The 15322-nt window shown below is 41.1% G+C and overlaps 1 protein-coding gene across 6 annotated transcripts in view; it reads right to left on the reverse strand.

Annotated features, from left to right (window-relative positions):
• Window positions 1-12156, reverse strand: part of MASP1 (MBL associated serine protease 1) — a 245757-nt gene extending 233601 nt beyond the window's left edge. For all 6 annotated transcript variants that reach the window (XM_073589389.1, XM_073589388.1, XM_073589387.1 and 3 more), the window contains exon 1: window positions 12042-12156. In XM_073589389.1, the coding sequence (XP_073445490.1) occupies window positions 12042-12046 (5 nt within the window). In that variant the 5' untranslated portion in view covers window positions 12047-12156. The remainder of the gene's footprint in view (window positions 1-12041) is intronic.
• Between the last annotated feature and the right edge of the window lie 3166 nt (window positions 12157-15322).

The raw sequence follows: 15322 nt of genomic DNA on the forward strand, positions 1-15322 counted from the left end.
CCCACTATAGATTACACCTCAATTTAACAGGTTGAAATTGGCTGGTGTATGACAAGGTACAAGGTGTATGTATTATTGGGGAGAATTTGAATCTCCTTAGAGGCTGACAATGATGCTCTCAGTCCAAGTACGGCAGCAGGCAGCCTAATAAGCAGGACTGCTGCACACAAAAGTGTGGAAAAATGAATGCTTGGTAACTGTGCAGAAAAGAGAAAGAAAAGTATTTTTGCTTTTAAAAAAACAGTTTTCACAGCAGTGTGCAAACAGCAATGTAGCTATCAGGGAGCCTTATAAGGCAGCCTAATAACCAACAGAACTGATGCACAAAAATATATCCTACCCTGTCACTGCACACAAACTGTTGTGTTGTACAGTGAAAATCGCTACCAGCAGAAGCAGTTTTTTTTCTTCTTCCCTGCCTAACGCTCTCCCTTATTCAGAATCAGCAGCAGCAACCTCTCCCTATGCTAAGATCGGCAGAAGTAAGATAGCGGTCGGCGTGCATGCCCTTTTATAGCCCCTGTGATGCCACACAAAGCAAGCCAATCACTTGCATGCCCTTCTCAAAGATGGTGGTGACCGCTGCCCATGTCAACGCCTTGCCATAGTGTGCGTCCTCCATCATTGGCTGAAAAAGGGCGATGGAAGCATCATTTGAAACGCGACTTTGGCGCTCTGGTCGCCGACCTCACGGCCGACCTCACTCTATGGTTGGGTTTTGTTTCATGAAACCCGACTTTAGCGAAAGTCGGCGACTTATGAATTTGACCGACCCGTTTCGCTCAACTCTACTGAGAGGTTCTACAAAACTTTGAGGAATCACCCAAGATGTTGATTATTGATGCTTTAATCAACATATCCATCCTGCTTCTGTGTCTACTCAAATGCTCGCTGCTCATAATTACAGAGGAAGCTTTGCATGTGGACCAGGTTTAAATGGAGTAAGAAAGTACACAGTATGATACCACCCAGCTCAGCCTCATGTCATCTTCTCAGCGCAGAATGGGTGATAAAGAGGAGAAGTAATCTGAGGCAGAGGAAGATGAGAAACAGGGGATTGTTGCCTGTGCTTCAGAGGGTACTACTCACACCAACCTTATCCTGTCTATTCATTGAGGATGGGCTGAAGAGGAGGAGGAGAGGGAGGTGGAGGATTAGAATATGGAGAGTCGTCCTCCTTGTGGATACAATGAAGTATTGCCTGTTGGGAGTTTTGCAGACATGGCTGATTTGATGTCCCACTGTCTTTCCCGTGACCATTATATAAATTTTGGCTAACACTGATTACAGGTTGTTCACACTTCTTGAACTACACTGCAAGGAGAACATTCCATCTTTCCTTCCGGCGGCTGAGAGGGTTACTAAAATGGTGGAATACCTAGTAGGACAATTAGTGCAAAAACTCCCATCTGACAACGCTGGCAGGATAGGTTATAGATCTTTAGGCAACCAATGAGGAGAGATGGGGGAGACACACCCCAGGTCCAACAGAGGCAGGGGAACACTCTCAAAGGTCTGTGACAGTTTCATTAGACCCTCCCAGTGCCCATGCCCTAATGCACAGGTAGTTTGACAAGGAGGTAAAAGTTTTTGAAGATGGTAGAATATCTAGCCAACCATAACAGCATCCTCCGTGATTCCTCTGTGATTCCTCTGTGTCATGCACCTATTGAGTATCCAAGATGGACAGGTGGGATGAACTCTTCCTTTACACCTTTGAGGTGCTTGCCAGCCCTGCCATTAGCATTTTCTCAGAGCTGTTTTTTGTGCTTCTGTGGGCAAAATATCTGAAAAACCTGACAGGCTGACTCATATCAAAATGAGCGAGGTCTAGATTGTCCTAGACTTTTCAAACCCACTTGATGACAGTAGCTGAACATAAATGTTAATTAAAATTCAATTTTTTTCCTGATGTATTCCCATGCACCTCTTATCACTCAAAACGGGTATATTGTTTATGCTTTATTCTTTTTTTGTCCTCCTCCTCCACCATATCAACAGGGTCATCATGCTGCCCTCGCTCCAATCTTTCAGAGGGTCATCATGCAGTCCTTGCTCCAAATTTTTAGAAGGTCATTAGGTGTCACTCCCTTTAAATTTTTAGAGGGTTATCATGCGGCCTTCTGTTGTGAATTCTCTTGCTCGGAGTTCTGAGACGAAGCTCCCTCTACTCCCTCTGGTGGTTGCTGAGAGTAGTGGAGCTGGCCAGGTGGATGGAAGTTCCCCACCTGACGATGATAATTGGAAACCTGGGATTACTGGCTGGGAGCATATAATTGAGCTGGCTGCTCTTGGAGGTTGCTGGTGATTTCCTCAGTGTGCATTTGGAGCTCTTTTGCCCCCTGCCTGATCTGCATGGATCAGCTAAGTGATTCTTTTGTTAATCCTTTGCATCTAATCTGGTTGTGTCTTTTTTTTGCTTTCTGTTTTGCTGCTAGGGTTCAGCATGCTCCCTGCTGGGGGCAACGCTGGGCCCTGCTTCATATGTTGCAGCTTTTTAGTCCCCTGTTATGTTAGTATCTATTTGCTTGCTGCCAGTTTATACCAGAGTGCTGATTTAGTGGGGGTGAGATCGTGTGATCCCATGTTTTTTGTATATCAGTAGTGTTGGACTTTTTCAGGGTTTTGTGTGTGATTGCAGACAGTATCTTTTCTATCTTGTCCTGTCTAGACAGCTTTGGCCCCACCATTTGCTCAGTCTGTTCTCTGCCTGTGTTTGTGTTTTATCTTGTCTCACCGACAATATATGTTTGGGGGCTGTCTATTCCCTTTGTGGATCTGCTCCGGGGCAGTTTAGATTTCATCTTTCTGTCTTTAGGCTTAGTTAGTCCTCCGTCTGTGACGAGGCATCTAGGGCATCGTAGGAACACTCCACGGCTATTGCTAGTTGTGTGGATAGGATCAGGGGTCTGCAATCCGCTTAGTTACCAATCTCTCTGGTCTTCTGGTGGTTTAGCCTGTTCCTGCCATCCTCCTCGGCGACCCATTCATAACAGCCTTCACTACAAATTTTTAGAGGGTTCAATGCTGCACGCCCTCCAAATTTCTAGATGGTCATCATTCTGCTTTCACTCTAAATATTTAGAGGGTCATCATGCAGCACTCGCGTCAAAATTAGGCTGGGGGGGCAATATCCATGACCCCTTACCATCCTAATACCAAAATGTAATAACTTTGGGGGACTCCTCTATTCCTGATAACCAGTCTTGCTTAAGTTGACAGCTTAGTGTTGCAGCTCCCACCTGTCAATTTTGCCTGGTTGGTTATCAAACATACAAGGGAAACCATATAATTTTTTGTTCAATTAATTATTTATAGCCAACTGATGGGTCATGTCAAGACTTGGTTGTTGGGTCACCCGGACCAGGGGCTCCTTCCCTGTCTCTACCGCTAGGAGGCACCCTAGCTCACCATATTCCCCAAGTTACTTCTGAAGGTGAAGATGCAGGAACCACATACCTTGCCTTAACTCCTGTATCCGCCTCCATCTGTATCCTTCCCCCAGCCAGTAAAGAGGGAAGTAACAGTGCACTGCAGCACACTAACCAGATTAACAAGGCCACATAAACAAGGGCAACTGAAAATACCAGGTATATAAATATTTGCTCACATATAACAGAGGAATATGCAAGGGAGTGGAGCATGGGGAAAAACCAAAGTAAGAGAATGTAAGGGAATTTTCATACTTACGAACCCAAGCAACAGTCACTGTCAAACCACCATATGCCTCCTCATATAACCAGTAACTTCTATCCTCACAGCCATGCAGCATAAGCTACTCTGACAATGTGTGTCAGCCAGGACCCAGATTATATAGGGGATAGGAGTGGCTAACCATACTAAGCTGAGGGCCCTAGCTCCCAGAGCTCCCAACATGGCCGATTAACCCCTGTACTGCCAAAAGAAAATTACACTATTTAAAAAGAAGTGCAGGAAAGAAGCAAGTTTCTTTTCAGTGCAGAAGTAGGAGCAATCAAACACTGTGGTCTTCTGCCTCCTCTCTTTTGCAATAGCCCATGACAAGTCAATTGATGCCACTTTTCCTGGTGTCTGCCCCTAATTTGAGCTTTTTTAGCAGCTTTTGAGCTGCCCTGAAGCGATTGTCTATGCGTTTGGTTTTCCTCCCATTAAATTCAATGGTGTTTCGTTATGCTCGGCAAAATGTTCGGCGAACATCAGGAAGTTTGGCAAATATAGCGAACTGAACCTTAAAAAGTTTGCTCATCTCTACTTATTAACCGTGTCACAACGTTTTTTAAGATGTGTTGCTGCCTTCACTTTCTAAACAAGTTCAATATTTTTTCAAATGAAATGGAAAAATGTTTAACTTTCAACTTCTGATGAGTTCTATGTTCTGTTGTGAATAAAATATGACTACAAGATATTTACAAATCATTGCATTTTTTCTCTTTTACATTTCACACAGCATCCCAACTTTTATGAATTGAGGTTGTATTACCTATGCACTGAGAAATGCTAAATTGGGGGCCATACCAGGAACTCTCATCAATAGTCAGAGTGGGGGATTCTACTCCCCTTTAATCCCTGTGTCGTGTGCTGTGAGACAAAAAGATGCCTCCGTCTACTCACATATGAGTCTTCCATATTCATAAAGAAGTGGGAAAATTACTGCAGCTTCCTTTCCATCCTTTCTTTGTTTACTTTTTAATGTTTTATACTGGAAGAATCGTTAACCGATTTGTCATTTAATTTAAAGAAAATCTACAGGTATCAGAAAATACAGTATGATGCCAGAAACAAAGTATGATAATTCATACCTGTATATTGCATGGTTTTTATGAATTTACATTCATGATTTATTCAAAAGCTAAATATTAAACTTTTTTTATTGCTTTCTATCTCACATGGACTAAGTATAATTTGCATTATTGTTCCTCTTCATTTACCTTTATTTTTCTAGAGGTAAAATATATGGGTAACGTACATATTTTGTGGTGCAAAACTAACAAAAGCAGTGTCTACTGGTAAATGTTCCTCTTTTTAGCTAGATGTCTGGTTATACATATATATATATTTCTATAATGCTTTGATCTATGAATTCATTCAATAAGAGTCTTCTTTACAGCATATCATGTTAAATAAGGAGTCAACCAAGATGCAATTAATATTACTGAACTCTTTAAATAAAAATACACGGCATGCTATTTAGGAACTTGGTAAATTTATATTAATTGTATAGAAACTATGACAAATGTATAAATTCCGAAATAAACAGAATTTAAATAGTCGCTTTAGACTTTGTACTACCAAGCGTATCACTGAGAATGATTTGATTACTGTAGTGTTTTACATTTCAAAGAATTTCTTTCAAAACTCAAGACACTTGCGGGATGATTTCCATTTCGCGCATGAGTGTCAATCTTTCTGCTCACAATTCTTATGCAAATGAGTTTATTCAGTGCTATCTTAGGAGTAAGTCAAGTTATTTAGATTCACAGTTCTATGTAGAGCAATAAACTTACATGACAATTAGACGCTTGTAGAAAACAAAATTATACGTTTTAGTTAATTGACACTAATTTTATTCCAATTTTTCACACTCTTTGCTCTATTGGTTCATTGTTTGCTGCTTCTAGTTTTTTTTAAGTTTTGTCTTTTTTTTCAAATATAAAAAACAGCACTTCTCACAGGTTTTCAGCCTGTACTGATAGTCTAAATACTGGTTGCGAGATAGAGGAAAATGTAACAGACTTCACTCCTTTGGCAAACAATAAAAAATATGAACATACCTGACAGCTCTGGAATAACAAGCTGTGTATTTCACTTATTTATTTCATATTATTTACCAGAGTTAATAAACATTGAATTGATAAGCATAATTAGCTAACATCATTAACATAGACTTTTGTTATTAAAATACAAAATTAACTTAAGGTGGCTGGTTAATAGCATTACATTCACTTGTCACTGACAATAATACATATTTACAGTCAAAATCATGCATTTTGTGTATATAGTGTATTTCACTGTTTCTCAACTCCAGTTCTCAATTACCCTCATGTAGTTGTTTTTACAGTTTTGCAATGAAATCGCCACAATATAAAAGCTGCATCAATTTGAAGTAAACCCATATTTTGCCGAATATCTGGGCAATATATTTATGATCAGGATCAACAAATGTCCCAAACAGATAAGATATCCTAAAATCATGACCAGTTAGGCTACTCACACAACTTGTAGGGTGCTAAATCCCCCAATGTATATGAAGGACTTAGAGACTCTCTTTTGGCATGCATCTGGTCCATAGCATATACAGTTATAATGAGGTGCATGCATGTCCCCACTTCAAGGCAGCAATTATTTTACTGTAAGTGCACTCCTGAAATTAGGCAACATGGGTTGGTTCACTTCCATATGTAACTATCAATTTAGATGAATTAGTCACTAAGCTCTTAGCAGAGACTAAGGCTATGTTCACATGTCCAGTAATCATCTGTTAGAATGGATACAGCATCAATCAAAAAAGATGTGCAGACATTATTTTTCATCTGGCTAAAAAACCCTGATTTCAACTAAATCCTTTTTAAACATTGAAGTCTATGGAAAATGGATCCGTTAAAGGGAACCTGTCACCTGTTTTGGCCGCTATAAGATGCTGTAGATAAGCCCCCGGTCCAAACTGAAAGATAAGAAAAATAGCTTTTAATATATTCACCTGGGGGGGCGGTCCGGTGCGGTCCAGTCTGATGGGTGTCACAGGTCCGGTGCCTCCCATCTTCTTGCAACGCTACCCTCCTGCTTGTTTCATCACTCCCCGGCATTTCGCTCCTGCGCAGGCGTACTTATCTGCCCTGTTGAGGGCAGTGCAAATTCCTGCAGTGCGCAGACACTGGGCCTCTCTGACCTTTCCTGGTGCCTACACACTTCAGTACTTTGGTCTGCCCTCAACAGAGTATAATAAAAGTTATTTTTCTTATCTTTCAGGTCGGACCGGGTGCTTATTTACAACATTATAGAATGCTGTAGATAAGCCCTGAAAGGCAGTGGCTGTATCTTATATCGGCCAAAACAGGTGACAGGTTCCCTTTAAATAACCATCTGTTTTTCTTTCATTTGAAAAAGATGTTGTTTGGTAATGGGATCAGGTTCAAATGGAAAAAAACGAAAGGCTAGTTTACAGATCCATTTTCAACAGAATGTTAAAAAAAGGATCCATTTGAAATCAGTTTTTTAAGTCGGACATAAAAGTTGTGTCTGCACATTTTTGTCAACAAATTGCTGCTGGATCCGTATAAACGGATGATTGCTGGTCAAGTGAATATAGCGTGAGGTTACTAGGGTGGGTACAGAAGCCTGGGAGACTAAATGTGTTTAATTCTAGTTTCATCGTTATACAATAGGGTTTGGGATTTTAAATGTTAGAAATTATTAGTAAGTGCTGAGTGCAGATGCATCATGGGAAGTGCTTAGAAGTGTTGATTTTATCTAGTAGTAGTGGGTCTAAACAGTATAAATTTTTGCCTCCATTAGATGTAATAAATTACAAAGGTTTTATACAGTTTCCTTCTCACATTGCTTTTTTTCATTACCGTATTATGAAATGAAATTCCACGGCTACATGGAAGCGTCAACTTTCGGTTCACATAGATTTACCCTCTTCAGATGCTATTGTTATGTGACTATTATACTACTGAGGTTTACTTCAACTGTTTGACATTGCTGTGTCTCAGCTAACTATGGCAGCATTAACCCTACGCCAGGGGACAATGAGACGCTCACATACTGTAAATCAATACATTCATATTGGTGCAAAAGTTGTTAGACTTTGGATGTTGTTTGCTGGCACACCTGATGTTGAAGGATGGCATTACTACTGATCAAATAACTGAAAAATTAAATACAAAAATGAACATCTGTAATCTGTACCAACGATGCCCAACAGACAATTCTGACATTTAATCCCAAATAACATTTTACTATTTAGAGATACTCGACATACAAGAAGCACAGCTTCATTGCACAAAATCCTCCCATTACTGTAACTTGGGTACTTAGAAGAACAATGTTGTGAATCTTTAGATAATAACTGATGTTTGGAAGAACTACTGCTAGATCTTCTACAAACAGTCTACAAATGAGAAGATCGTCAGTCTCATGCACCACATGTTCTATGTGCGAAAAAAATGAAAATATAAAATGCAGGATAAATCATCATTACCACAAATTGTAGTAATTGAAAGCGGTTCAAAATGAGAGTGATACAATGTTCTAGCACTTCCTATACTTGCTTTTCTTCATGTTATGATATGAAATATACGGCTTCTGACCGCATCACTCAACTGAAACTGCCCTAACTAAAGTCATTAACGACTTACTAACCACCAAGAGCAAGCGACACTACTCTGTCCTCCTTCTCCTGGACCTGTCCTCTGCCTTCAACACCATAGACCATTCCCTCCTGCTACAGACTCTCTCATCTCTTGGCATCACAGCCCTGGCCCTATCCTGGATCTCATCATACCTAACAGACCGAACATTTAGTGTCTCCCTCTCACACACCACCTCCTCACCTCGCCCCCTGTCTGTCGGTGTTCCCCAAGGCTGTGTCCTAGGACCCCTACTATTCTCCATCTATACCTTCGGCTTGGGACAGCTCATAGAATCCCACGGTTTGCAGTATCACCTCTATGCTGATGACACACAGATCTACCTATCTGGACCCGACCTCGACTCCTTACTGACTGAAATCCCACAATGTCTGTCTGCTATCTCAGCCTTCTTCTCTGCTCGCTTTCTCAAACTGAACATGGACAAAACAGAATTCATCATCTTTCCCCCATCTCACTCTACCCCTCCACCAGACCTATCCATCAATGTCAACGGCTGCTCTCTTTCCCCAGTCCCGCACGCTCGGTGCCTTGGGGTGATCCTCGACTCTGCGCTCTCTTTCAAACCACATATTCAAGCCCTCACCTCCTCCTGCCGCCTCAAACTCAAAAATATTTCCCGGATCCGCTCATTCCTCAACCATGAAACCACAAAAACACTAGTGCATGCTCTTATCATCTCCTGCCTCGACTACTGCAACCTCCTACTCTCTGGCCTCCCCTCTAGCACTCTGGCTCCGCTCCAGTCCATCCTACACTCTGCTGCCCAACTAATCCACCTGTCTCCCCGCTATTCCCCAGCCTCCCCTCTATGCCAGGCCCTTCACTGCCTTCCTATCGCCCAGAGGCTCCAATTCAAATCCCTAACCATGACATACAAAGCCATCCACAGCCTGTCTCCTCCATACATCTGTGACATGGTCTCTAGATACCTACCCGCATGCAACCTTCGATCATCTCAAGATCTCCTTCTCTACTCCCCCCTTATCTCTTCTTTCCACAACCGCATACAAGACTTCTCCCATGCTTCCCCCATACTCTGGAACTCCCTGCTGCAACACATCAGACTCTCACCATCAGCGGAAACCTTCAAGAAGAACCTGAAGACCCACCTGTTCTGACAAGCCTACAGCCTGCAATGATCCTCGGTCTACTGAACCACAGGATGACCTGCTCTACCCTCTCCTACTGTATCCTCACCCATCCCTGTAGACTGTGAGCCCTCGCGGGCAGGGTCCCCTCTCCTTATGTACTTGTGTGTCCCTTGTCTTACACATGTTTACTATACTTGTCTATATTTCCCCTTTTCACATGTAAAGCGCCATGGAATAAATGGCGCTATATAAATGCATAATAATAATAATAATAATAAAATATCTCATTGTGAAATTGCTGTTTCACTGTACAAATACCTTAAAACATATTGGACTTTTGCTTCCTTTTTATTTTTTAAATAGATCAGCGGGGTACAAATTTCAAGTGCTTTAGAGTCCCTACTTCAGGAGTCATATTCATACAATATGAAAGTGGTTTTCAAAAAAGTAGGCAAAGAAATGGGCAAAAAATATTAAAAGAAACATTACTAATCCTCAGTAGTTCCAAAAGAACCGCTTCATTGCTCCCTGCCTGTCTTTGTGCACTTGACTGGACTGATGATGTGCCATATACCACAGGTTACCACTGCAGTCAATCACTTGCCTCAATGGTCTTGTGCAATATGATGGTGGCCTTGTCCTGTAGCCAGGTGCACAGAGCACTGGAAAGGCAGTTCAGTAATAATGAGCATTCAATATTGAAGTTAGTTTTTTTTATTACTTTATCTAATTTCCCACGTTTACCGACGACTTTTTTTGACAAATCGGAAAAACTATTTAAAGTGGTTGTCTGGTCCAAATCGATAAGTCTACATTTACTCTGAGTGACTGCAGACTTATGAATCCCCCTAGTGCATGCATTGTGTGTTGAGGATATTCACTGGTTTCTGACCCATGACCATAGGGTATGTATGCGTTATACATACTACTGTTCAGTGGGCACCCTCTAGTCATCCACGCCCATGAACAGCCTGGTCACTAGATGGGGCACGGCCTTGCTCCATACAAGTGTATGGATCGAGGCCATGCTCACCAGATGGCCATGCCCACTATACCTATATCTCATTCTCATAGATGCTACTGTACAAGTGCCACCCCCGGTGCCATTTTGCTGGAGAACAAAATATTGTCTCTATCAAGATGGTGCCAGCAGCGGTGCCTGCGTACCAGAATCTATTGGCAATAGATGCTACTGTACAGGTGTCGCCGGTGCCATTTTGATGAATCCAAATTTTTTGCTCCAGCAAAATGGCGCAAAGCAGCAGCGCTTATGCATTAGCATCTATCCGAATGCAACAGATGCTACTGTGCAGGTGTGGTGCCAGTGCCATTTTGATGAATGTTATTATTTTTTTGCAACCACACAATATGATATGCAGTACATAGTAAAATAGGTGCAAGTCACTGAGGGATCAGTGACCTGTCATAAGTCCATACAGATGAATATGTAAGGCCCTCTTCACATAAAGCCCTCTTCACAGGCCGCCCCGAAGTACCAGAATCTCATTAACTGAAAACTACAAATAAAGATTAAACAACAACCACAAGTCGGATTTCTTCAATCAAGGTATCATTTTAATCAGCATACCAGCGCCAACCTGACACTGTAGGTTACTGTGCACAATCCTGCTGACAGGTTCTCTTTAAACAAAGTAAAGGAATTAACTTTCTAATAAAAAAGAGTCCACATACATGTTCACACAAAGTAGTGATATTTAAACTCACACATCTCCCATAGTCGAGACTGTAAGATCATTGTTTAGGAAATCATTGGAGGTTAGACAAATTGCTTAAATCTTGTACCAACTGAGATGTGTTGGTACAAGGCATTGCATTGAAAATAGGCATACGTTGTAAATATTTGTATGACATTTCAGGTTTAGGTGTGCATGCTCATTGTACAAACTCAGAATTACACTTTTTCAATAAAGTACCCCAAATTTTACTATTTAGTTTCTACTACTTTGTGATTTCTATCTTTAATGAAAGTATTACAAAGAAGAAACTTTTTGGGGTGTATGTGCCGACCCTAACATAATGACATAATTCAGATGCAAAATATTATGTTTTGTTCTATTAGTGATTAAATGTTACCACATAGACTAAAGTAGAACTAATTATACAGGCCACAGTACTAGTCAGACCTTCTCTACTTTGAGTAAAGTAACAGTGTTTCATAATAATTAGATGGACATTTCACCTGATGTCATATCGCTTTACTCATGGCACATTTAGTTAATACAACTTGTCGAAAATGAAGAACAAAAGAAAAATATGAAAAATGATTATATAGATGCATTATTTTCACATTTATATATATATACTTGGAGAGGAGAAAAGTTTTCTTTTAACTTTGCACCATGAGTTGAAGTTTAGAAGAAGCGGTTATATAACATATTCACAGAAAACAAGCAGACAAGCTGTTCTATATATAAGCTATAAGCAACTACTTCTAAGAGTTTATTTACCAGATTCTTGATACAAACTGTTTATAACTTTCTATTAAAGCAATCCAACATCCTTAATCATCATAAACCATCTCCAAGTTATGGCGTGAAGTTTCCTCGCCACCTTTTGACTTAGTGCTTTTCTTACTAACCTCATGTTGGCAGCCTGTGCTGCTCTCTGCCTTGTATCTCCTTTGTGTATGTGTGTGTGTGCCTGGTCCCAATTGCTGCTCTGCTTGGGTCTATCTTTGTTGTGCGGCTTCTGTGTTGTGTGCCTGGGAGTGAGTGCTGCTATTCTGTACTCTGGTCACGCCTCCCCGTCTGTAACTGTTCCTCAGTAAGAAAAAAGAAAAGCCTGACAGGACTTTAAAATAAGTACTTAGGTTGGAAGGGAAAGAAGAGCTATTTGTTCAAAAGTACTCCCCGAAGTGTTACAATTATACCACAATTACAACTTCCAGACCTCCACAACGTGTAAAGCCACATTAGGAAATTGAGCGATTAATTGTAATCAGTATTGCACGATTTTAGAAAGAAGTTAATTTCAACAAATTTGGAATAATGAATGAAGAACAAGTGGAAGAGATTTATTCATCTTGGCTTCCTGCGGTTTCTCAGTTTTTTCTCATCTGTGTAGTGATGTAGTATGGGCTATGAACAATGCCAGGTCAGAATAATATTGATACATTTGTCTCACTAGCATAAGATTGTGCTGGATCTCTTTTCTGATAAATTTACACAGTCATCCATTGGGGGCATTAATGGGGTCCATCTGGGTTCATTGAGGTTACTGTATTTTTTATGACAAAGTTAGTAATGTAGACTTTGTGATCTTTGACAATAAAAATATTGGAACAGGTGATGCAAAACTTAGTACTCAAAACACATATATGACCAGATTTTTATGCAGTGACTTCCAAACTTATTACTGTTTTAAGAACCTGGGAAAAATGTTTCTAATCTCTGGAACGTCTATTCTTCCATTTCTTCCTCAAGGAAGCTTGTTGGTGGGGCATGGGAAGCATTTCATGATTACTGTCTGGCCAAGTATAGGAGAACAGAGTGAAATCAATTTAAGGGTGTGTGCACATGTTGCGGATTGTGATTTGGCCTTGCGGGTCTGCAGCAGAATCTCCTGCGTTTAAAGTTCCATTCATGTCAACCTATTTTCAAAAACGCAGTGCACATGCTGCGGATTTTTCCGTGAGGATTAGCTGCGGGTTCAAATCCGCAGCATGTCAATTCTTTTTGTGGCTCCGCAACGTTTTTACACTTGCTCCACTATAGGAAAATGCAGGTGTAAAAACGCAGGGGAAAACCACACAAAAACTGCACAAAATCTGCAGGTAAAATGCAGATCATTTGACCTGCGGATTTAGCCAAATCCAAGCGGAAACATCCACAGAGTAATCCGCAGCATGTGCACATACCCGTCCAAGTCTTCCTGTTGTATCCTGAAAACCTTAGGAACATCAGGGAATCGAAGGGGAAATCCTGTTCTAATTGATTTATATAATCTCAATATCTTGACAGCTTAGATACCTCTGTAATAGTGGCGCTTAATGGTGGTTTTAAAGTTCATGCGCTTATAGATTTATTGATGACATGGGCGCAATACATGCTTTGTTCAGCCACATCATACCATGGGCATAATATTAAGCATTTATTAAATAAAAGTGAACAAATTTAAAAACAGCAAATATATTCAATTCCATTTTTGGCCTTCAGTTTACATATACACAGGGAAAAGCTGCCAATATGTACTTTAATCAGGGATTGACAGTGATATTTAACATGTTTACAGCCACCGATGGATCGCAATTCCACTCTTGGCAGTTAGGGGCATGACAGCTGATCAAATCAGCTTTCATGTGCTTGAAAAGATGCTGGCTCAGCACCGGAGCCCACATCGAAGGAAGGGAGGTGACCTATGACATACCTAAAAATCATAGGTTGTAAAGGGGTTAAAATTCTTTAAGGACCACTCTGGTGATTTATTTTTATTATCCCCTTTGTTAGTACTCAGTAATGTTTGTCTTAAGAGTGTATTTAGTTACTTGTCAATCACCATTTTCTGTTGCTTTCATGCCGCTCTGGTCAGCATCGACTTGCTCTGCGGGGGGAGGGCGGGTCATAAATGCAGTCACGTGATGCTAGTGCGAACAGGAGGAAAACAGTATAAGACGGTGACTAGTAAGTATTTGAATATATTGTCTGTAGAAACAAAACCCCAAAAATTGAGCCAGAGCATATTTTGGTATAAGTGCAATGCATAGGTATTTATTCACAATGTGGCCATTTAACAAACATAACCTAAAACAAAAACAAAATTAGCAAATACTCTGAGTAAGTAAATATATTTATATAATAGTAGATGTAGATAACATAGGTTGCATAGCTAACATTGTTTTGATAAAAAAAAAGAGTAAATGCCATCCCACCACGACGAGGTGTATTTTCCTTTCTCTGCATTGTTCCACTTATTCCTGGGTAGTCCCACTCTGGATTTCTAGTTTTGACTATTTCTTGCCTTCTTCTGGGTCATATAAACAATAAACAAATCAAACAATTTTATTTTTGTTAGTGGAACTATGAGAGAAAAGAACTCTTTCAGAGTGAAGTACCCTAAACATTTAAAACCAATTGTAGAAAATATTCTCACTTGACAAAGTTGTGCTGCAAGCATAACTCCAATTCCACTATAGTTGATTCCAGCGGGTGCAGCCAACCTGGTATACTGTGGAAATATCCTTCATGGGGAATTCCAGATAAAGGGTGCTTGAGGAAGGCTGGATGCAGCCATAACACATAGTGTTTTTTTTATAAAAATATTTTTACATAATATTTTTGCTTTAGCTGCAGGGCTGGCATTAGGGGCAGGCAGCCCAGGCAGCTGCCTAGGGCCCCCACTCCCCCAGGTGCCCCCAACTAGTGGCACATCATGCAGCCGCTATGGGGCCCATGAGGCAGGGAGGCCCACCTGCCCCCAGCGCTGACTCCCCCCGCCGCCGCATTGAACTATACCGGCATCATAGATGCCGGTACAGTTCAAAGAAATGATGGAAGAGAGAGCGTCAGCTGACGTTCCCTCTCCTATCATTCCCCGCTCTGCCTCTGACACTGCGAGTGCGTGATGATGTCATCACGCATTCACTGTGTAGCAGGCAGAACAGGCTGAGACAGGAGCCGAGAGCAGCACGGGCATGAGGAGAAGGTGAGGAGTGTTTTTTTATTTAACAGTACAGGACTGTGGGGCCATTCTCGGGGGGAGAGATGCGGGCTGTGCTATATACCATGGTGCTGTGCTGTATACCATGTGGGGCTGTGCTGTATACCATGGTGCTGTGCTGTATACTATGTGGGGCTGTGCTGTGTACCATGGTGCTGTGCTGTATACCATGGTTCTGCGCTGTATACCATGTGGGGCTGTGCT

The sequence above is a fragment of the Dendrobates tinctorius genome, unplaced genomic scaffold (genome assembly GCF_039654945.1).
Source record: "Dendrobates tinctorius isolate UK_male_01 unplaced genomic scaffold, ASM3965494v1 ptg000107l, whole genome shotgun sequence".
Classification (NCBI taxonomy): Eukaryota; Metazoa; Chordata; class Amphibia; order Anura; family Dendrobatidae; genus Dendrobates; species Dendrobates tinctorius.